Raw genomic sequence first — 23,510 nt, 5'->3', positions numbered from 1 at the left:
ATCAGATGCTTACCAGGTTAGGAAAATAAGTCTTTGAGAAACTAACTGATCTTCCCTTGGCAATATAATTTGTAGCAGATTCAGTTTTATGATTTAAAAAAAATTAAAAAAAAAACTTGAAACAATAACAATGTCTTTCAATAAGGATCTATTTAATAAATTATGGTAATATATATTTAGCTAGGTAGAAAGAGGAGAAGAGTCTAATATATCCAAAAAGTCTTAGAAAATATCAATATGGGGACGCCTGGGTGGCTCAGTTGTTGAGCGTCCGCCTTGGGCTCAGGTCACAATCCCAGGGCCTGGGATGGAGTCCCACATCAGACTCCTCGCAAGTAGCCTGCATCTCCCTCTGCCTTATGTCTCTGCCTCTCTCTGTGTGTGTTTCATGAATAAATAAAATCTTTAAAAAATATATCAACATGTTAATAGAAGTTAATTCTGAGTGGTAGGTTTCATATTCTAAAATCTTTTGTATTATCTACACTTTTTTGCAATGTTTAAGAATTACTGTAATAATCAAAGGAAAATAAAACAATTTCTAGTTTGAAAGAAGGAACATAAGAATATCCTCTATCTATGGCTTTTTTTAATTTTTTTAAAATTTTTTATTTATTTATGATAGTCACAGAGAGAGAGAGAGAGGCAGAGACACAGGCGGAGGGAGAAGCAGGCTCCATGCACCGGGAGCCTGACGTGGGATTCGATCCCGGGTCTCCAGGATCGCGCCCTGGGCCAAAGGCAGGCGCCAAACCGCTGCGCCACCCAGGGATCCCTATCTATAGCTTTTTTATGATGAAATGAGCTTTTTATTTTTTTTTTCATTTCCTGCTGGTAAGAATAAAAACTGATTCAAGTGTTTTAGAAAATAATTCGTAGGGGCGCCTGGGTGGCTCAGTCAGTTCAGCGTCTGCCTTCCACTCAGGTGATGATCTCAGGGTCCTGAGATTGAGCCCCACTTCTGGCTCTCTGCTCAGCAGGGAGCCTGCTTCTCTCTCTGCCTGCTTGTGTACTCTATGTCAAATAAATAAATAAGGGAAATATTTTTAAAAATTAAAGAATTTGTTAATCTATGCCCAGAGACTTAAGTGTCCCTAGAGTTTGACTAAATAATTTCAATCTTGAAAATTTGTACTAGCACATCATCAAAAGATAGAAAATATTTTTCACTTATGTACTAAAATGTGTATAGCTCTATTTTTTACAACGATGGTATGAGAATGATTTTGTAAACTCATGCATTCACAAGATGAAATCTTCATCAGCTTTCAATATTGATAAACGACTGTATAACAACTTTGGAAAGTTTATTTTTATTTTATGAAAAAATAACAAATTGTATGACTTCAATTATGTAAAAACATGCGTTGCTAAAACAACAGAAGACAACAATGTATGTCAAAATGTTCAGAGAGGTTATCCCATCATAGAGTGATTATAGGTAAATTCTTTTGTTACCTTAAAACAGTATTTATAAAAAATTTTTTTAATTTTTTTTTATTTATTTATGATAGTCACAGAGAGAGAGAGAGAGGCAGAGACACAGGCGGAGGGAGAAGCAGGCTCCATGCACCGGGAGCCTGATGTGGGATTCGATCCCGGGTCTCCAGGATCGCGCCCTGGGCCAAAGGCAGGCGCCAAACCGCTGCGCCACCCAGGGATCCCTAAAACAGTATTTATAATGATCTGAAAAAAAAATTAGAATATGTTTATAGAAGAATCTTGCCCGAAGTATTCACGGTATGTAATTTCTTTCAGGGGATCCCTGGGCGGCTCAGCAGTTTAGCGCTGCCTTCAGCCCAGGGCGTACCTGAAGACCCCCGGGATCGAGTCCCACGTCAGGCTCCCTGCGTGGAGCCTGCTTCTCCCTCTGCCTGTGTCTCTGCCTCTCTCTGTGTGTCTCTCATGAATAAATGAATAAAATATTTTAAAAAATTAATTTCTTTCAGACAAATATCATATTTTTGTTAAGATTTAGACACTGTAGTAGAGATTAAGATGCTAGGTACTCTTTGAAATTATCCAGCTTTGTACGGAAGAATTTCATTTCACCGTGTAGACTGAATATTAGCACAATAATAATAATGCTCCATTGTTGTAATCAAATTGAACAGTTGATATTAATTAGATTTCAATTTGATTTTATCTTGTCAAAGTGAATTATATTCCTTTTTTCATAAAAAAGCAGTATTTTTGTTAGTGAATCTATGTTTAAAGTGTGAAATTCAAACATTCTTAATGTTTTTATGACTTCTCAATACATTAAAAGTCTTTAAGGAACCATATTTTATACAAGAAGATGCTTACAAGATTTTATTGTTATTCTTTATTATATTCCCTGGCACATTTAAAATGTTATAATTTCAAGCATGCTGTGGATTTAAGTAAGCCTCTTCTTCTACCAAAGCAAATGCCATTATAATTCTTTTTCAAGTTATATTAAAAAATACAAGAATGGCAATGAATCCATTGTGCATATCCAAATTGAAAAAATAATTATTTTTAATTAACAAAGGAGATAGGGGATCCCTGGGTGGTGCAACGGTTTAGCGCCTGCCTTTGGCCCAGGGCACGATCCTGGAGACCCGGGATCGAATCCCACATCGGGCTCCCCGTGCATGGAGCCTGCTTCTCCCTCTGCCTATGTCTCTGCCTCTCTCTCTCACTGTGTGCCTATCATAAATAAATAAAATTTAAAAAAATTAAAACAAACAAACAAACAAAAAACAAAGGAGATAAACATGAACCAGAGAAGCATAAAATTATTTATTGTAATTCAAATTTGTGGCTGCAAAGATAACTCAAATACATTCCAGCATAAATTCCCAATGCTCGTGTTTTAAATGGAGCTCATAACCCAATGTCACACAACTTCCTAGGACTTATGGATCCATGGAGCACCTAATATTGTCTCACTTCAATGCCACCTTGATACCAACAGAAAAAAAAAAGTGACTATGGGCAGAATAAGGGGTCCCAATTATAAGAACAAATCTCCCATACTAATGACGGTAGCCCCTCATATTTTCTATTTCTGTAGAAGTTCCTCAATTGACTTTATTTTAGTGCAGAAAGTAATGAGTCCCTACCTGTGGCATACATCAGGATTTCCTAGGGGGTTTGTTACACATGCATTTGCCAGGGCTCAACTCCTGCTCTGATCTGGAATGTTGAGGTGGAGACTGCAAATGTGAATTTTCATTATGTGCTATATTAGTTTGCTCGGGCTGCCATATCCAAGACCACAGACTGAGTAGATTAAGGAATAGAAATTCATTTTCTCACAGTTCTGGAGGCTAGAAATCCAAGGTCAAGGTGTCAGCACGGTTGGTTTCTCCTAAGGCCTCTCTCCTTGGCTTGTAGACGGCTGTCTTCTCCGAGTCCTCATGGGGTCTTCTCTGTGCAAACTCGCCCCTGGTGTTTCCTCCTTTTATAAGGATACCAGTCACTGGATCAGGGCCCAACCTCGTGATCTCCTTCCTGCTTAATCATTTTAAAAAAGGTGCTAACTCCAAATAGAGACACATCCTAAGGTATGAAATTTAACAGATAAATTCTGGAGCAGCCTGGTGGCCGCCTTCAGCCCAGGGCCTGATCCTGGAGACCCGTGATCGAGTCCCACGTTGGGCTCCCTGCATGGAGCCTGCTTCTCCCTCTGCCTGTGTCTCTGCCTCTCTGTGTGTGTGTGTGTGTGTCTCTCATGAATAAATAAATAAAATCTTTAAAACAAATTAACAACAGATAAATTTTAGGAGGATTCAGCCATCATCGTGCCCTAGTATTTCTGATGCAGGTGGTCCAAGATTCACATACAGACAAAGACCAATTTGGCTTCTAGGTTAGGCTAAATGTGCACACTCACCTTAGTCATTTAGTTTTCTGTGCCGTAAAACATGTGGCCTCTTCTAGGAGGGTCTTGCTATCTTACTCCTAAAAAAGTATCATTTGGTTTTCCATCCTTGTCACCTCCCTTATTCATGCTTTAGCAAAAGCAAAGGGGACTTAGAGTTCACAGTACCCTAAACCATGAAAAGAGGGATTCGTCTAGGACACAGATTCCCCTAGGAGTTTAATGCTATACCTTTTCTTCCCCCCATCTAGAACTACCTTCCCACTCCAAGATTTTGAGCTTTCCCTAGCCCGTCCAGATATGAATTATCCTAATGAAAACCACACCCCTCTTCCCTTCTATTGTACCACTGTACTTCCATTCACAATGTCTCCTACCTTGACGCTTTCCTCACTTACCATCCAGCCATTAGTTGTAGCAGAAACTGCCAGGGTGTGAGCAGATACGCTGGGAGTCACTTCTAGATTTGCGTCCTCAGGTCTCTGGCCAAATGATGCCCATCTTGGGAGCCCTGCCAGACCTTGCTATGTATCATAGCCTCTCCCGCCCACCCTGTTGATCTCTACCGATCTTCTCGGCTTTACTTTTTCCTGCAAGCTCACCACCATGTGCCATGTCTATTTTTCCCCCATTGGAAAGTAAGTTCCACTTTGCCTTACTCACCACTGCATCCCCAGAGTGAAGAACAGTAACCCAGGAAGATGAGCATGTCCTTGAGGGGATCTTGTTTTTTTTTTTTTGTTTTTTTTTTTTGCAAAGTATGACATAAGATCTTCTGAGAGGGACCTGGGGAGGTGCTGGAGGAAACAGGCCTGAGAAGAATTCAGAAGGGTTGAAGATCTTTTATGGAGAATGGGAGAGATTCCAGGAAATTCTACAAGAGTGCTATAGCTAAAAGAGCAAGAGCTAAATGTGAAGCCTATGAATGTCTCCTACCTATCTTACTGTGTGATCTCCAGGAATTCTCACCGCCTGGAGAGGAGGAGAAAATGCAAAATGGTTCCTCTGGTTCCTCAGTGGCCACCACTGCCCCTTGGCATAACTAATGTTAGGCCCTTCATAGCAAGGCCCTATTTACCTTTCCTACTCACTCCTCAGCTCTACCAAGTTTCTTTTTCTCCCTTAAACATCTTTATACTTTTGTCTTTGTGAGTATGGTTTCCTCCGAATTCCCAAGTTTCCCCTGGGTAAATTTTGTTTGTCCTTTAAAGATTCCACTCAAACACTGTGTTTTGAAAATGTGCCACCATTTCCTCAAATATTAGCTGTTGTGCTAATCATCATGGTACCTTTTCTTAAAAGGCTACAATCTCTGGAATAAGACCGGGGTTCAAGATGCAGCTGTCATTTACTGTGTGATCTTGAGCAAGATATTAGAACATTCTTGTCCTTCAACCTTCTCATCTGTAAAATGGGTACAATGATAAGACCTATTTCAGAGAACTGTTTGAAAAGATGAAGTGAAATAATGTACCCAAAGTACCGGGCAGTGGGATTGGACAGCAAAGGATGTTATTATTACACGACCTTGTACATCTCCCACTCTTGACAGAAAGTTCCTTAAAAAGCAGGGCTCACGTCATGCTCATGTTTTCATTCCTAATATTTGACACAGGAGCTGGGACGTGTAGATTCTCCAGAACTGTGTAATAAACTAATGATTAATGGAAAGAAGTAAGTAGTTGAAGATGCTACGAAGATTATGAGCTTCTTCCTGAGTTAGAATTACAGCAAAGAAAGACCAAGGCTTGGGGATGCACGCGTATTAGCTTCAGGAATCCAAACAGAAGAAATTTTCTCCAAGAAAATAAGAGTGCACACAGAGCAAAAGCTGAAAAGTCATTATGCTCGCGGGCAAAACCGATGTGGACCTTGTCCTCGTGGAGCTTACAGTCGGCTACACTGTCCTAGCACAATACCCAAGACAGGCTTACAACCAAGACCTCTCTCCGGGGGAGGGAAGAAGGGAGGAAGGGAGGGAGGAGGCAAGGTCCCCCTTTGGCTTATCACTCAGAGCTGCCCAGCTTGGCCACCTGATGGAGAGAGTAAAACCAGGTGCCAAGGCAGGATGTAGGAGAGGATGGGGGGCAGCATCCACTGTTACTTGGGGGCACTGGAAGATGTTGACCCCTGGCAAAGCACAAGGCCAGGCCCTGGGAAGGGCAAGGCTGACCTCATGGCTGTCCAGGCAGGGCATTGGGCCTGTGGAGAACACCTACCCCAATCCTTTTGCTGACCCAGACCTCTCCGTCCCCCTTCCTTCCCCCCTCGTAGCTCCGACCATTCTCCCTTGGCACAGTGCCTTACACCAGACCATTCTCCCTTGGCACAGTGCCTTACACCAAAGGTGGTCACGATGGGGTTTGAACTGAGTCCCACTGCCTCGGGGGACGCCTCTCCTCCCCCACCTGTTCAGGCTCCTAAACCTGGAGGCCTCCATCCCTGCAGGAGGCCCAAGCAGACCACCGGGGGTTTTTTCACTCCCTCCTTTTCACTTATTTTCCTGTTGTAGACCTCTCCTTTGTTGACAACAAATTATTTTTTTATTAAAAAAAAAAGAGAGAACAGACTCCAGAGAACAGACTCCAAGAGCAGTCTCCTATCTGCCCTTCAATCCCCAGCGCCCAGTCGTGTTGAATTGCAGCTGGAGCCCCATAGGCGTTTCGGGAATGAATGAATGAATGAATGAATGAATGAATGAATGAATGGCATAAAAGGAAGCAAAGCAATTCCGAGGCCTGGTGGAATTGTCACATTGGGGAATCCCTGGGGGGCTCCGCGGTTTAGCGCCGCCTTCAGCCCGGGGCGTGACCCTGGGGTCCCCGGATCGAGTCCCACGTCGGGCTCCCTGCATGGAGCCTGCTTCTCCCTCAGCCTGTGTCTCTGCCTCTCGATCTGTGTCTGTCATGAATAAATAAATCAAATCTTAAAAAAAAAAAAAAAAGACTTGCCACACCCTGGGCGCCGCCCCCGCGAGCCAAGCAGCGGCCGCGTGGCCGCAGGAGCGAGCGCCGAGCCCGGCGTCCTGGGTCCCCAAGGATTCGCTGGGACACAGACGGACACCTTCTCTGGATCTCGCGGGTCCCAGGACCTGGCTCGCTGAAGCACCCATCCCCCAAGGGCGTTATGGGGGGACGAGCCGCCCCCACCTCGCCCAGAGCACCGACCGCCGCGAACCTTACTTAAGCACCTGCGCGTCGACGCGGGAGCCCAGCCAATCCCGACCGCCGGCTCCGCCCGCGCTGTCTCCTGGGACCTGTGGTCCGCCGAGCAGAGGGCTTCCTCGCCTCGGGACTACCGTTCCCGGCGGGCCCTGGGCTCCGACGTCGGGCCCCATCCTGGGGGCGGGGCCCGCGGCGCGAGGGGGCGGGCCCTTGTCCGTAGGGGATGCGGCGCGGAGGGGTGCGCTCGGCACCCGGGGAAGAGCCCACGTGTGGCCCTGGGGGCGCCGCCTTGGGGCCGCTGTCGTGCGGGAGGCCTGTGGGTCTGCGCCCGCCGCGATGCCGAAGATCAAGGCGGGGACGAGCGGTCGCCGCCGCGAGCGGCTCAAGCAGAGCCGGGAGCTGAAAAGCGCCGGAGGTGGGGACAGCCGGCGGGGGGGCGGGCGCTGCGGTCGGGGCCCAGCGTCGGGCAGGACCGGGTCGGGGGCACGGCCGGGGATCTGGGCCGGGGCGGTGAGGCCGGGGATCTGGTGAGGCCGGGGCGGTGAGGCGGGGGGTCTGGTGAGGCTGGGGATCTGGGCCGGGGATCTGCTGAGGCCGGGGATCTGGTGAGGCTGGGGATCTGGCGGGCGGGAGCGGTTGAGGCCTGGACCGGGAGGCCGGGGGGGCTGGGGATCTGGGCCGGGGATCTGCTGAGGCCGGGGATCTGGTGAGGCTGGGGATCTGGGCCGGAGCGGTGAGGCTGGGGATCTGGTGAGGCCCTGGACCTGGGGCCGGGGGATCTGGTGAGGTGGGGGATCTGGGCCGGGGATCTGGTGAGGCCGGGGATCTGTGCGGGAGCCGTGAGGTGGGGGATCTGGGGATCTGGTGAGGCCGGGGATCTGGTTTGGGGCCGTGACCCAGCCCCGCGCCGCCGCCGCCTTCCCTTCCAGAGGGAGCTGGTGTCGCCAGTGGCTCCGCTTCGCGCGGGAATCCCCCCCGCTGCCCCCCCTTCCTCTCCCGGACGGTCCGCTGCCCGCTTTTCCGTGGGACACTGAGGCTCTTGCCCTGTTTTCTTCCAGGACTGACGTTCAACACGGGGATTGGGCAGCACATACTGAAAAACCCTCTCGTTGTGAACAGCATCATCGACAAGGTGGGTGCGGACGGGGAGGGTCGTTGGGCTGTCGACCTGATTCCAGCAGCACTTGGGGCCCTCGAGATGTTGGAGACAAGAATGCTCTAGTTTTCATAGGCCTGGGCGTGGTGGGCTTTGGCCTGGGTTTCTGTAGCTCGTTTACTCCGTCCACGGACATTTGTACTTGTCCAGCAGATTATTTCTGTTCTATTACTAATCACTTTTTTTAAAAAATTAAGTTTTAGTAACAGTTGTGCTTAATAATCAGCTTGCAAATTTTTTAAAAAAATTTTTTAATGAATTTATTTTTTATTGGTGTTCAATTTACCAACATACAGAATAACACCCAGTGCTCATCCCGTCAAGTGTCCCCCTCAGTGCCCGTCACCCACTCACCCCCTCCCCCACCCCCCCCCCCCCGCCCTCCTCCTCTTCCGCCACCCCTAGTTCGTTTCCCAGAGTTAGGCGTCTCTCATGTTCTGTCTCCCTTTCTGATATTCCCCACTCATTTTTTCTCCTTTCCCCTTTATTCCCTTTCACTATTTTTTATATTCCCCAAATGAATGAGAACATACACTGTTTGTCCTTCTCCGATTGACTTATTTCACTCAGCATAATACCCTCCAGTTCCATCCACGTCGAAGCAAATGGTGGGTATTTGTTGTTTCTGATGGCTGAGTAATATTCCATTGTATACATAAACCACATCTTTATCCTTTCATCTTTCGATGGACACCGAGGCTCCTTCCACAGTTTGGCTATCGTGGACATTGCTGATAGAAACATCGGGGTGCAGGTGTCCCGGCGTTTCACTGCATCTGTATCTTTGGGGTAAATCCCCAACAGTGCAATTGCTGGGTCGTAGGGCAGGTCGATTTTTAACTCTTTGAGGAACCTCTACACAGTTTTCCAGAGTGGCTGCACCAGTTCACATTCCCACCAACAGTGTAAGAGGGTTCCCTTTTCTCCGCATCCTCTCCAACATTTGTGGTTTCCTGCCTTGTTAATGTTCCCCATTCTCACTGGTGTGAGGTGGTATCTTATTATGGTTTTGATTTGTATTTCCCTGATGGCAAGTGATGCAGAGCATTTTCTCATGTGCGTGTTGGCCATGTCTATGTCTTCCTCTGTGAGATTTCTCTTCATGTCTTTTGCCCATTTCATGATTGGATTGTTTGTTTCTTTGGTGTTGAGTTTAATAAGTTTTTTATAAATCTTGGAAACTAGCCCTTTATCTGATAGGTCATTTGCAAATATCTTCTCCCATTCTGTAGGTTGTCTTTTAGTTTTGCTGTTTCTTTTGCTGTGCAGAAGCTTCTTATCTTGATGAAGTCCCAGTAATTCATTTTTGCTTTTGTTTCCCTTGCCTTCATGGATGTATCTTGCAAGAAGTTACTGTGGCCAAGTTCAAAAAGGGTGTTGCCTGTGTTCTCCTCTAGGATTTTGATGGAATCTTGTCTCACATTTAAATCTTTCATCCATAATCACTTTTTTTCTAGGCACCGTTTGTCACTGTTAGTTTTTATTTACTAACCAGGGTCTAAAAAAGATGTCCTAATGACAGCTTAGGAAGTTTTTTTCTGCCGAGAAACCTCTATGGTTCGATGCAGTGCATCCCATAAACCCCTTCGAGGTTCATCTTGCAGGGGTAGTGGATGCGCTCCTACTATTTGGGTGATGGAGTTTTGGAAGGTGAAGGGTATATAGCACAGATTACTTTCCTGGCTACAAAGGGAGGCGTCCTGCGGCTACAGGGAGAGCATTACACATGTCGAGGATCTCATCTTGTCGTGTTGTTTGCCAGAGGAGGGCCTAATGTTTTAGACTTTTTGGCTTATGGATCCCCTTTGAGCATCTGATAAAAGCTGTGCACCCAGAATACTGCAGCTTTGTGCATACAATTTCTATGTCTTCCTATCCTGAAACCATACCGGGGTTGAAAATTGGGAAATCCCATAGACAGCGTCGCATATGCAGTCCTTTCTTGTTTGAACCTATTGATAATAACAGAGTTGGTAAAAAGATGCTGTTGGAATCATTTCTAAGCTAGAAAACGGAAAGCCGTTCCCAGAAAGAACTGCTATTCCTGCTTTTCTGACTAACTATTGCCCCACCTTAGACATGATAGATTTCCACTTGCACCTAACGTTAATGAGGAAATTTTGTTAAGCACATAGATCATGAAGGGATCTCATAAAAATGGACTCAGAATAAGATCTCTTAACCATATGTTTTTGAGCAAAGATAGTCAGGTGTAAATCAAATGATGTGTCCAGATGTGCCAGTAAAGTTACAGTGGTTGTGCTTGCTTGCAGGCTGCCTTAAGACCAACTGATGTGGTGCTGGAAGTTGGACCTGGAACTGGCAATATGACTGTTAAGTTGCTAGAAAAGGCAAAAAAGGTAAAAAGGGAATTTTTGTGTTTTGGTATCAGAAATGACTATGTGTGGGGCGCCTGGGGGGCTCAGCGGTTGAGCGTCTGCCTTTGGCTCAGAACGTGATACTGGAGTCCCGGGATCGAGTCCCACGTCGGGCTCCCTCCATGGAGCCTGCTTCTCTCTCTGCCTGTGTCTCTGCCTCTCTCTCTCTCATGAATAAATATATAAAATCTTAAAAAAAAAAATGACTATGTGAGCAAGCTCACCTGGTTTACAAATAGAAATCTATTTGTATTAATTGCTCTTACATTAACAGCAACCCTTGATACTTTGCTAACAGTTTTATCTTTTAAAATATGGGCAAAACAGATAAAAGTCAAAAATCCAAACTTCAGTAATAAAATGAGTCAGTCAGTCCTAGGAATAGAATATACAGCATGGCCGGTCGCGGGCAGCCGGGGCACGGAGGGAGGTCGCGGCGGTCGCGGCAGGTGGCAGCGGCAGGATGTTGGCTACCAGAGTGTTCAGCCTCATTGGCAAGCGGGCGTTTTCCACCTCGGTGTGTGTTCGAGCACATGGAAGTGTTGTGAAGAGTGAAGACTTTGCTCTCCCGAGTTATGTCGATCGGCCTGACTATCCCCTGCCTGATGTGGCCCACGTTAAGAACCTCTCTGCCAGCCAGAAGGCTTTGTTTTTTTTTTGTTTTGTTTTTTTTTTATTATTTATTTATGAGAGTCATACAGAGAGAGAGAGAGAGAGAGGCAGAGACACAGGCAGAGGAAGAAGCAGGCTCCATGCACTGGGAGCCTGACGTGGGATTCGATCCCGGGTCTCCAGGATCACGCCCTGGGCCAAAGGCAGGCGCCAAAGCGCTGCGCCACCCAGGGATCCCAAGAAGGCTTTGAAAGAGAAGGAGAAGGCTTCCTGGAGCAGCCTCTCCATTGATGAAAAAGTTGAATTGTACCGCATCAAGTTCAACGAGAGCTTTGCTGAAATGAACAGGAGCACAAATGAATGGAAGACGGTTGTGGGCACCGCCCGGTTCTTTATCGGCTTCACTGCTCTCATTCTCATTTGGGAGAAGCACTATGTGTACGGCCCCATCCCGCACACCTTTGAAGAGGAGTGGGTGGCCAAGCAGACCAAGAGGATGCTTGATATGAAGGTCAGCCCGATTCAGGGCTTCTCAGCCAAGTGGGACTACGACAAGAATGAGTGGAAGAAATAGGAGCCTGCCACTCATCCATCTGAACCTCACCGTGTTCTGTTTGTCACCTCCTGGAGCTCAACACAGTCACTGGAAACCATTATGTTACAGCACCAGTGCTAATAAATGAGCAGTCTACGTGAAAAAAAAAAAAAAAGAATATACAGCATGGTCACTATAGTTAACGTGTATTAGATGTGTATTTTAAAGTTGCTAAGAAAGTAGATCTTAAAAGTTCTCATCACAAAACACAAGAATTTTTGTAGCTATGTGTGGCAATGGATGCTAACTAGACTCTTTCGACAATACATACATATTTTGCAGTATATACACATCATGTTGTACACCTGAAACTAAGATGTCAACTGTCTCTTGATTTTCAGAAAATGGATTACAAAAAAAGAAAATATGGGATGTATTATTTAGGAAAACAGAAACTACATTCGGTTTTTCAATACAGGGTATTTAATATAGGGAGTTGGTTACATGGTTGTAGATGACTAAAAAGAATAAAACGGGAACACTATTGTAACCCAAAAATAATAGTTGCAAAGAGCAGTACCACCTCTAGGCAGATTATTAGTGTTCTATTACTAATCACTTAGTAATTAGTGATTACGAAGTACACCTCTAGGGCACCTCTAGGCTCGAAGGGGGATGAAACGAGGAGGCTGGAGGGTTGGAACCCAGACGGTGAAATCTGAAGAGCTGCACCATAAAGAGTGGGAGGCCACCTGGCCGCTGCTGGTAGCTTCTCTGTGTCGTCGCTCACGCAGTTTCCAGGTAAAAGGATCCAAAATGTAGAAATGGGATAAAGGGAAGCAGTAGGTGTTAGTTGAATGCCCGTGGGCTGGCAACAGCAGGAAACAGTTACCATCCGAAGAAGGCATCAGGGGACCAAGTAGGAGTGGGGACCATCCAACAGGGGCCACTCAGACCAGAGTCTGCTTTTCTGAAAGGTGTTCCTTGTGGTTTGAAATGGTAAAGGAAAATTGAAGGTAGAATTAGGGGGGAAAAAGTTTGATTCCCGTTAATCGTGTATGAGTTAGGATTGAGATAGTAAGATTTATACTCCATAATTAACCCCCAGATACTTTTTTTTTCTCCCGTGTAGGTAATTGCTTGTGAACTTGACCCAAGGCTAGTAGCGGAACTTCACAAAAGAGTTCAGGGCACGTGAGTATGAGTGTATGTGATAGAATTAAAGTGCATTTCCAGTCTCAAGAAACAGTGCTCTTTTTTAACTGCTTTTTTTCTTGCCGTTAGGCCTCTGGCCAGCAAACTTCAGGTACTGGTGGGTGATGTGTTGAAAACAGATCTGCCATTCTTTGATGCTTGCGTGGCAAATTTGCCATATCAGGTATATGTTCAGATGGTTGGGAACATCATACAGAATGTTTCTGTGGTGCGTCATCCCCAGAAATAACTAGTTAATTCTCTTACAGATCTCTTCCCCCTTTGTCTTCAAGCTGTTGCTGCACCGACCTTTTTTCAGGTTTGTGACAAAAGACCAAAAGTACTGGCAGATCTTGGGCCATGAACACAGACAGCCAAAAATAAAAGTTGATTCACTTAAAAAACTGTTGGGATAATTGGAGAATGTATTTTGTAGAAAATACCTATTTGTCTGGAGGTCTTTCTTTTTTATTCATTCAACAGGGTTTTTGGGGAGGGGCAGCATATAAGTCCTGCTTTTGAGACCAAATGGCCTTTCCCTGTTTTCTAATACTCTTGCCATTAGCCTCGGTCAGACTCATTATTACGTCTAGACAGTTGAAATGGTCTCCCAACTAGTTGTCACTAGCACATCATGTAACAGGTTTTCAAACTGCAAGTCAAAAACCCTTTACATTATGGGTATAAATTTATTGAGTCCTGACTGTCATTTTTTTTAAAATGACATGGACTAGGATGTATCAGAGGGCATTCACTGCATGTGGCCCGGGTGACTATAGCTTTGTGAAACTTCTGCTTGAGTTACATAAACACATATACGTAGATATTTGTAGTGTGGGTTGCAATGTCAGATGTTAACCCATAAATACCATTGGGCTGCTGAGCCAATTTTGTGTGTTTGGGTTTTTTTTTTCCTAGAAGGGGTAATGGACTAGTGCTTCTCTGAAATGCTTTCTCATCTGAACACTGAGGCCTTACACATGCAAGGAGTCAGTGGTGCAGCCATCAGAAAATAAAATGAAAAGCCAACTGGGTCATTTTGTGACAACGAAGCTAAAGCTCAAAGTATCATGACTTTTAATAAGCTGAACCAATTCTCACTAACCACAGATACTGCTTTGCTCCATTTCCCCCTAATAGAATGAAGTAGAAATAAATTTATAGTTAAAAGTAACCATTTTCCTTATTCCTTTCTACTGTCTCTTTAGATGTGCTGTACTTATGTTTCAAAGAGAATTTGCTCTCCGACTAGTTGCAAAGCCTGGAGATAAATTATACTGCAGACTCTCAATCAATACACAGCTGTTAGCACGTGTGGACCATCTGATGAAAGTAAGTGACTGAAATAATGTGGCTTACCTCAGCCATGACCATCTGGTTGTATCTTCTTGAGGAAAGCGTCTTTGATTACTAATTTAAAACTTTTTCAGAGGACTCCTTATTTTCTGATTAACAGGTTGGAAAGAATAACTTCAGGCCACCACCCAAGGTAGAATCCAGTGTGGTAAGAATAGAACCTAAGAATCCACCACCACCCATCAATTTTCAGGTGAGGTTAAAATACCAGGTTATTCAGTAAAGGCAGAACAAAAACCAAGCTAGAAAATGTGTCTATAGCAGCAGAAAAATACTGAGTTGACCTTAATGTCCAAACATTAAGGAAAATGCTCATTATGACATCCCTGTGTTGGGAGTAGATTGAATAATTGGATGGAAGATCATTGTGAAGAGCACAAAAAAGCAAGGAAAATGTTTGCTAAAAGTACAGAATAGAATGCCACTGTGTCCCGCTAGCACGTATAGCCATAGAAAACATGTACCTATTTGAGTAAGACTTAGAAAACAAGGTAAAATGAAAATAGTTGTTAGAGCAATATTATGAATAACTTTTTAATCATAATTCATGTTTTTGCAATTTAAAAAGAGAAGTCGCATCACATGATGTAAAACTGTACTGCAGTCGCTTTGGATAAAAACATGACTACTTGTGTGGTCAGTATGGAGTGGTTTGTTAATCACTCCTTCAGGGCATTCTGGGTATGTTGCATAGGCTATTTCTCAATCATGTCTGTTTTGAACCATGTTTTTTGAAAATGGTACTTTGATTTAAATAAATGTCATGTTCCTTGTTCAGATATGGAACAATTTTTTTTCTGATTTTTAATATTAAGGATATACTATTCAGTGAGGCGGACAGAAGTGCCAGAAATTGTCTTACTTTTTGCATGGGTCAGCTAGATCAAGATACAGAACATTTTCATCATTCCAGAAGGTTCTTTCAGTTTTATATATTAAAAGACAAAATAATACCTAGCAGACATAGGCAAGGTTTAATTTTTTAAAAGATTTTATTTATTTGGCAGAGTGAGCGCACGAACGGGGAGTGGCAGGCAGAGGGAAAGGGAGAAGCAGGCTCCCCGCCGAGCAGGGAGCCTGATGCAGGACTCAATCCCAGGACCCTGGGATAGTGACCTGAGCCCCAAGGCAGACACTAAGCCACCTGAGCCACCCAGGTGTCCAAGATTTGATATTTTTAAGAAGTGATCCATCTTCTTTTTCAGGAATGGGATGGCCTAGTAAGGATCACCTTTGTTAGGAAGAACAAGACACTCTCTGCTGCATTTAAGTGAGTATTTTACTCATTTATATGATGTATGAAGACCAGTGCTGTACAAACTGTATAAGTGACAGAATGTGATAGAATTTGATCGTTATCCTTAACAGATATCCTTTTTTTTTTTTTTAAGATTTTTTTTTTTTTAATTTATCCATTTATGAAAGAGAGAGAGAGAGAGACAGGCAGAGGGAGAAGCAGGCTCCATGCCGGGAACCCGATGTGGGACTCGACCCTGGGTCTCCAGGATCACGCCCTGGGCCAAAGGCAGGCGCTAAACCTCTGAGCCACCCGGGGATCCCCCTTAACAGATATCCTAAAGCATAACGATTACCCGTGTCTAGACACACTTTATACCTTTTTCACTTCCTTTTTATTTTGGGGGGCAGGAAAATTTCACAAAAAAAGTTCCTAGAGTTTTGGAATTAGATCAGACGTTTTAGCAAAATGGGGGGAAAAACCCAAAAACTGACCATTCATCTGATTTTTTTCCTTGGAAAAAATGGGGTGATAGTGGAACCTTTCCACACTTGTGAAAAATTCATGCGATTCTATTAACTTAGAAACATTTCTGAATAGCAGTTTGAAGCCCAAGGGCAAAAGAGAGGTTCTGAAAGCCTTAATTTAACCTTTTTTTTGGTGATGTTTTGTGGAGTCTACAACTCCTTTAAGAATTTCAGAGATATTTATGAGTACTTTTTAAGTATAATTAATGATTGTTTCTTAAGTTTAAATATTCAACACCTTTTTAGCCCCTTAATTTTACTATGTAGAACATTTAACTTTATAATCGACAGAAAGGAAATTATCTCTGATTTGGGAATAATAATAGCAACATCACTTATTTATTGTACAGGTCAAGCGCAGTGCAACAGCTATTGGAAAAAAACTACAGAATCCACTGTTCGCTCCATAATATTGTAAGCAAAAAAATATTTCTGGGGTTTGGATTTGTTGTGTTTTAAAGTGCTCCTCTACTTATTTCCATCTATTATCACTTGATTCTTAATTTGGTACAGTCCATAGGATCCTTAAAAGTGATGTGTAACTAGCACAACCTTAACTTGAACTCTGGTAGGTCAATACTACTCTATATTCTTGGAATCAATCTGAGTGGCCTCAATTACTATACATGAACTTCTTTAACTAGACAGTTGTTTTTAGACATAAAAAGAGATTCAGTTGAGTCATGACTTTCTCGAAGCTTTAGGCAGCATGTATAGCTTGCTCAGCTCAAATTATGTACCATTTGCTAAGTCTGTATTTTGACCATTCCTTGTTTGTTGCTCATGTACCATTTTTTAAGTAACTTTTTTTACTCAGAAATTGAAATGATTATCAGAATAAAGCATAGGCCAAAAGGAATTTTTAGTTGTAGGCCTCATGCCTCTTTATTAAACTCTGCAACATTTTCTCCAACCGATTTTGTATGTGTCAGCACACATACAGTTCTTTCGAATTAATTACGCAGAGCAGAAAGAGAAGAGCAAATTTCCACTGTATTTTTTGACTCAGATCTTGAATGGCTTAATATATCAGATTGCTACCTTCATTTTTTCTTTTATGGACAAAGGTATTAAACATCTGCCTAGGAAAATATTAAGGTAGGTAAATATTAAACTGGATTAAGAATAATCTTTGGAGAAAAGATGTGAGGTATGAAATACTGAATATTCCCAAGGGCTGGAGGTCATCTCTTTGAGAAAGATTTGCTGATAAAATTGGATTTGGGCAAAAAAAAATGTTAGGTATTTTTAAAGAAATAACAATTGTTTTAAAATTCAGTTAAAGCTATAAACTGAATTTTAAAGCTATAAACTATTTTGTGATATATAAAGTACCTTAACCCTGAAACTGTTAACTATTTCAGAATTTATAAGAAAAAGGGCAGTATATAGGTTTTCTGAGTATTTGGTATGTGCTGAAGATTAACCACTTAACTAGAGGTCTAAAAGTCTGAGCTGCACAAATAGGCTTTTCAAACTGTCATAAACAGAAAAAGGTGGCTGTCAGTTACTGAACTAAAAAAAAAAAAAGAGTCAGCGTGACTTCATTAAAGATATGTTGTTCATTTATTCTGAATCTTATATTAATAGATAATACCAGAAGATTTCAGCATAGCAGATAAAATACAGCAAATCCTAACCAGCACAGGTTTTAGTGACAAGCGGGCCCGTTCCATGGACATAGATGACTTCATCAGGTAATTACATTTTTCTTTTTTCCTAAGTGTTTACATTTCTTTACTGTGACACCTTCAGTTTAGAGATTTAAAGGCTTTTAAGCGGTATAAGGTGCTACCTGGAGTTATTGCATAGCACTTCCATGGCATGGAATAGTATTTGGTGTAGAAGATGGAGGCTAGTTAGCTGCAGCAGATGAACATTTTAAGAACAGTAATAAAGAACAGTCCGAGCCTGGAGATAGCCTCTGTGTCAATGTGTGTTGTGGTATGTGTTCTCCTCCCCTTCACCCTCCTCCCCCAACTCCCATTCGTAGTTAGTCTTAATAGTGTCTTCAAAGTAGCCTGAAGGTAGAAGCAAGCATAATACACGTAGATGGGTCTCATTCTCTTTTTCTGTAACAGGAAGAGCTATTAAACAGATCCTACATGTGAAATAATGTCAATTACACTCAGACCTGGTTTTCACTTCTAACTGGTTTAATTACTTGTTTTGTAGACCGAGGCAAGTTCTATACACCTAAAATAAAAGAATGGTGTCATAATTAACAGGGCAGTGCAGACCAAAATTTGTTTTTCTTTAATTAACCAGGTTAATCTTATGAAAGCAGAGTAAGTCTTCAATTAACCAGGCAGTTATTAACCTACACTCCCTGTTTTTAAGCACTAACACTTTAGTAAGTGATGGTTTATTAGGAAACCAAACAGTTTTGCCTATTTAGCCAATTCGTGTTTAAAACTTCCATCTTCTAGGAGTTGAATAAAAAATGAGGGTAGATTGTTACAAAAGTAATTGTTATGGCTTTTCTAAGCTGGCAACAGAGTTCTGTAGAAGACGGTGGGGTTTGTATTTTATATTGGCAGGCTAGCAGTACTACTGAGTCTTTATCAGAGGTTAATCCTAGGAGTTGAACATTATTCATAAGTACCTATCTTCCTTTTTCAAAAATTCTAATCCATCTTGAACTGTTCCTATGGGCCATCCTGAAAATCATCTCAGGTCTAAATAGAAATATTTCATCTTCTTTTCTTTCATTCTCACCAAATTTCTTCAAGGTTTTTAAGCATATGCAGTTTGCTAACTAGCATCCAGTAAGTACATAGGTATCCAGAGAAAAGCAATGTGTTAAGTATTTGAACCTCAGTAATAGTGAGCCCAGAGGGGAAAAACGAACATGTAAGATTAACCACTCATCTCTCTTCTGTCTCCAGTTCCAAAATAGCTTCTTGTTCACTTACCATGTTGAAACAGAACAAGCTCCAGTGAGCTCTTAGGTCTACATAGTGGAGGTCTAAGATAATTTGGTCAAATCACCATAGCTTAAGATACATAGGCTGTGACAAAAGAGGCAACAAAATATGTGATTTTAACCATTAGGTTTTACAAATTTAGGTGAAGAATAAAGTTAAATGATTAGTGTTAGGAGTGGGTGGGCTTCAGAGGTTTGTTGATATTTTAGAATTTGTGGTACCGGAGCTATGCATTGTTACATGCTTTAAATTACCTTTTTAATTTAATTTCATTTTGGTTTTTCAGATTGCTACATGGATTCAATGCAGAAGGTATACATTTTTCTTAGCTATCTGGCAAACAGAATTTTCCAAACTCAAGAAAAAGAAACTGGAATTATATATTTTTTAATAATTTGAGAAGATGAACTATGCCTTTGCTTCAATGGAACACTATATGCTTGACTATTTTTGATTTAATACTACTACTGTCATCATTTATTACTATGAATTTTTACAGTATTCAATCAGACAATTCTAAGTATCCAAGGTTTTTTTGGTTGTGTTGTGTTTTTAATATCTAACATAGGGAAGGGTCCAGTCTATACATGATAATCTTTATGAGCCGCAGGCACGCACAACTTTACACTTAAACTTATCATTTCTAACAGTTTATTGTATAAAGATGTTACTCGTTCTATTTTCTGTATATTACTGTGAGGACCTCTGTAGGCTTTTGTCCCTCAAATAGTAAAAAAGTTAAATATGCTTAACTCCAGTGTATTTCCCATACTGTTTTTATTCATGTACACAATAAAACTGCTTTATTTTGCTTCTCTCGTTTTTTTCTGTTTATCTTCTACAGCTTCTGTCACTCACTGCCTATGCCTTCAAGCTGTCCTATAGCATCACAGGCTCCCATCAGGGTTCTGGGTAAACATGAGTCAGCTACTGCCACCATGAGGTGATGCCAGCCTAAGACTTCTGGGCATGGTTCCTTAACTGAAATGAGGATGCTCAACTAGAATAAAATGAACTCTAAGATAATATGCTTTTTCTTTGGGAAAGGCATAGGTTTAACAAAAGGTTTTCAAAGGGTTTTGTAAATCAAAACTTGCTTTAAAGTTCAAATTCTGCCCTTCAACTTATTTAAAACAAACATCTCAACCAGCCATTTTCTTATGATTTCAGGCTCTTGGTATTCATGTGATTTCTGGAAAACTGAAACTTCCAGTGTCTTTTCATATACTGATGCTTAGTTTTAAGCTATTTTTAAAATGGCCGGTTGAGAGTTTCAATACATGCCCTAAACAAGTCTTAATTAGCTACTACATTTAAACCATTATCAATATAATACTAAGTGTTAATGTCTTTTAATAAAGAATTATAGTACCTGATTATTTTATTTATATGAGGAAATTAATAAAAATATCTTAATTGATGACTTTTTAAAACCTAAATTAATAAAAAGACAGCTTCCAAATTATTTTAACAAAGGTACACTGAGTAAACCTAGAAAGGACGTTGTTTACCTAATAAACATTGTTTTGAAATCTGGCTTCAAAGTGATATAGTAAAACATTCCTATATAAACAATTACTTATTAATAGGAATATCAGCTTTTAAGAAGTCTGAGAAAGTAAAGAATGTTAAATCCAGATCCAAAAAAATTAGTTTTTCTTTAAATAATAGCTTTGAGCTGCTTTTGTTACATAAATATTAAATATACCTCAAGAGTAGGTTTTTTTTAATGTCACAAAACTACTTTGCAAAATTCATTTGTACCATCTCTATCATTACAGGAAAATTTTAAGAATTAATTCAGTTTTCCCTCTATTTCCTCTTCCCGTATGAATTACTGAGTTTCAGTCCCTTTTCTGGCCTTCAGTTTTCCCTATCTGTAAAACTGAAGGTTTGGATTATACCACCAACATCTTTTCTGGTGACAGACCTTGATACTGATCAGAATGAAGCCATTATAGGGTAAGGCAGCGTATTTGAACATGAGGAGACCTTCCACAGATAGTACCCATCTTATTTAATTAATAAATTAAGAGTAATCTGTTGTGCTTTAAAATGAGCAAGTTCACATCTCTTTATTGCCCTCTGAAGGTTGGTTAGCCTCAAAAACTACCCTTTTAAAGCATCCTCTGCAAGGTCAATAGTATCTGCTCCATTCTTCCTCTTCTCTCCGAAATAAACACAAATAGAACATATCTTACAACTGCAAGAAAACCTGAGTCCTTTCCAAAACAAAGGTGATTGTACTGAAGTAAATTATCTCTAAAACTCAATTCCATAGATATCATTTATTAATAAGCACATTGTGAAAATCTACATTTGTTCTAGATTTCAAGTTTACAGAGGAGCATTTCACCATGGTGTTAGGATTTCCCACAACTACCCTCGGGGTGCTATGAACAATGAAGTAGGGAATCTGGCTCATGTGACTCTCTATTCATAGCTTCCCTTTGGCCCAAATGAATGAGCAGTAGAGTTCCTTAGAGTAAATCTAACCAAGACATCCTTGGGAGATTTTTTCTTGTTAATCTACTCCTGGCCTATCCTAGGAACTAAGGGAAAACTCCTAGAGAGATATATAAATCTTTTAACAAAATATTTACATGAAAAGTGGCCAGTTTTCTTCCTTGGAGTAGCAATCTGTAAAAATAAGTGCCACCGTTTAAAAAGCAGCATACCCTAAACCAATTTATCAGCGAGAACTTGGTGATTCTCACCAAATAATGATGAAATATCACACATTAGGTAATGGATGGGGCTTGGGTTCCATCTGCCTTTTAAGGCAAAGTCAACTCTTTTTTAGCTTAATTCTTTTTCACGGGAGTTATGTACTGTCTACACTTGGCTTAAACTAACAGTTCTATTATGGACTACTTTCAGTGTACATGTAAGTATTCATGCATCAGAAGCCAATTTCCTTTATCAGTACATTTAGAAGGTACATTTTGGGGTGCTAATGGACACTTTCACTTAAGTAATGGTATTGGTAAGGATCAAATTGCACTATTAGTCCTGTTAATACCACACTGGAACACACACTGCATATATATGTATTATCCTAAGATAAAACTCTTCTCAGAATTTCGTTACTTTTTATTATACACCAACTAGTTTATATTTTAGTTCTTTACAAAGAAAATGCTAAGAAAATTATAGCCACATTATATGGTTTTAAAATCATAATTCCAGATTTCTTTACATGTAAGATGGAATGGTCCAGCAGCTATGTCCACTGTCACAGACTTTAGTTCCATTCAATGATATGGCACATCCTGCAAAATTAACTAGTCACACACAAAAAATGTCTCAAGTACAGTAAAAATGTACACACAATAAAGGTAATTTACACTGACAATTAAGGAATGTACTTTATCTTGGCTGTGCTTCAGAAATTTAGGGTCAAAAGCCTTAGTCAAGGCACAAAGCAGGAAGAGGTGAGCACAGCTGTCTCTGGGAGAGGGCAAGGTATGTACAGTCACTGATGAGGTATGCATGCACGCAAAGGATTTAGAACTGCTCAGTCTTGCTACAAAAATTGAACCAAGTTAAAAGGAAATGCTGTGGCTTCCCCCTACTATTCACCTCTGGATCAAGTTCACAACCTTACTCCATCATACAGAAAATAAAATTGGCAACGATCTCCAAAAGTAAATCACTCTTTGGGTAAATGAAACAAAATGCTTCAGTTCCCAAATCTTGGTTGTGCCTCCTGGACTAGAAGCATTTTGTAGACAAAGGAGTGTTTCATAAAATTGAAATGCCATTCAGGTGAAGGGACAAGACATTTTCCACAGACACTTAAAATTTCAAACTCTCAAATGGCCCTTACAGCTGAACCATTGTATGTTACAGCAGTGTGGGTTCTGGGAATCCTTTAGCAGCAAATGCTGATTTAAAGGGCACGGGGTCTCTTCGGGTTGATTTGCTTGCTGGCCTGTTCTTCTTCTTGTAGAGCTGCTCGAAAAGATTTCACTTTATCTTGGAAAAAAGAAAAGAACAAGAGAATAAGTACTGCATTGCACACAATACAGTATACAACTTCATGGGTCCTATCAAATCAGTTACCTTACTTCGAAATACGAACTCGGGATTTTTCCTTTTGTTCTTTGTTGTACAGAAACTCAGAACTAAATGCAAGAATATGTAACTATAGCGACGGTTTCATTATTTAAAGATTCATAAAAATAACATTTCTCTATCTTCAACAGGTTTCTGTTCTGTTTGGCACATTTTAGTGTTGAATTTTAGTTTATTTGAATTCCTTTTGGAGTGTAGACATGCTATATATGTGTGTTAATGTGTACAGTCATGTTCAAAAGAAGACTGAGTCTTTTCTCTCTCTCTTTTTTTTAAGTAATCTCTATGCCCAATGTGGGGCTCAGACTTAACAACCTTGAGGATCAAGAGTCACATGCTCTACTAAGCTGGCCAGGTGCCTCTGAATCTTACTAAACTATAAAGTAGACGTTTCTTCCCTCAAATTTGTAGACATTCTTTCCCTCAATATTAAGAAACTTCTAATCCCAATGCCTATTTTACATTTTTAAGCTATGAAATTTCAAAAGATGTTTGCA

At 41.4% G+C, this 23,510-nt stretch overlaps 3 protein-coding genes across 6 annotated transcripts in view; 2 read left to right on the top strand and 1 right to left on the bottom strand.

The window, feature by feature from the left end:
• The first annotated feature begins 7,208 nt into the window (after nt 1–7,208).
• Nucleotides 7,209–19,747, top strand: DIMT1 (DIM1 rRNA methyltransferase and ribosome maturation factor). The gene is made up of 12 exons (XM_041766203.1): nt 7,209–7,429; nt 8,073–8,146; nt 10,444–10,530; nt 12,828–12,889; nt 12,980–13,073; nt 13,159–13,208; nt 14,098–14,221; nt 14,346–14,438; nt 15,451–15,515; nt 16,360–16,423; nt 17,600–17,706; nt 19,223–19,747. Exons 1-12 carry the CDS (start codon nt 7,351–7,353, stop codon nt 19,263–19,265), a joined length of 942 nt encoding a protein of 313 aa, XP_041622137.1. The 5' UTR covers nt 7,209–7,350; the 3' UTR covers nt 19,266–19,747.
• On the top strand, nt 10,939–11,870 carry LOC121497097. The gene is made up of 2 exons (XM_041766204.1): nt 10,939–11,191; nt 11,405–11,870. Exons 1-2 carry the CDS (start codon nt 11,012–11,014, stop codon nt 11,732–11,734), a joined length of 510 nt encoding a protein of 169 aa, XP_041622138.1. The 5' UTR covers nt 10,939–11,011; the 3' UTR covers nt 11,735–11,870.
• The window catches only part of KIF2A (kinesin family member 2A), a 76,914-nt gene continuing 70,960 nt past the window's right edge, over nt 17,557–23,510 (bottom strand). For all 4 annotated transcript variants that reach the window (XM_041766199.1, XM_041766200.1, XM_041766201.1 and 1 more), the window contains one exon: nt 17,557–22,914. In XM_041766199.1, coding sequence (XP_041622133.1) covers nt 22,829–22,914 — 86 coding nt within the window. In that variant the 3' untranslated portion in view covers nt 17,557–22,828. The remainder of the gene's footprint in view (nt 22,915–23,510) is intronic.

Source organism: Vulpes lagopus, chromosome 8 (assembly GCF_018345385.1).
Source record: "Vulpes lagopus strain Blue_001 chromosome 8, ASM1834538v1, whole genome shotgun sequence".
Lineage (NCBI taxonomy): Eukaryota > Metazoa > Chordata > Mammalia > Carnivora > Canidae > Vulpes > Vulpes lagopus.
This window is presented reverse-complemented; position numbering and strand designations above follow the sequence as displayed.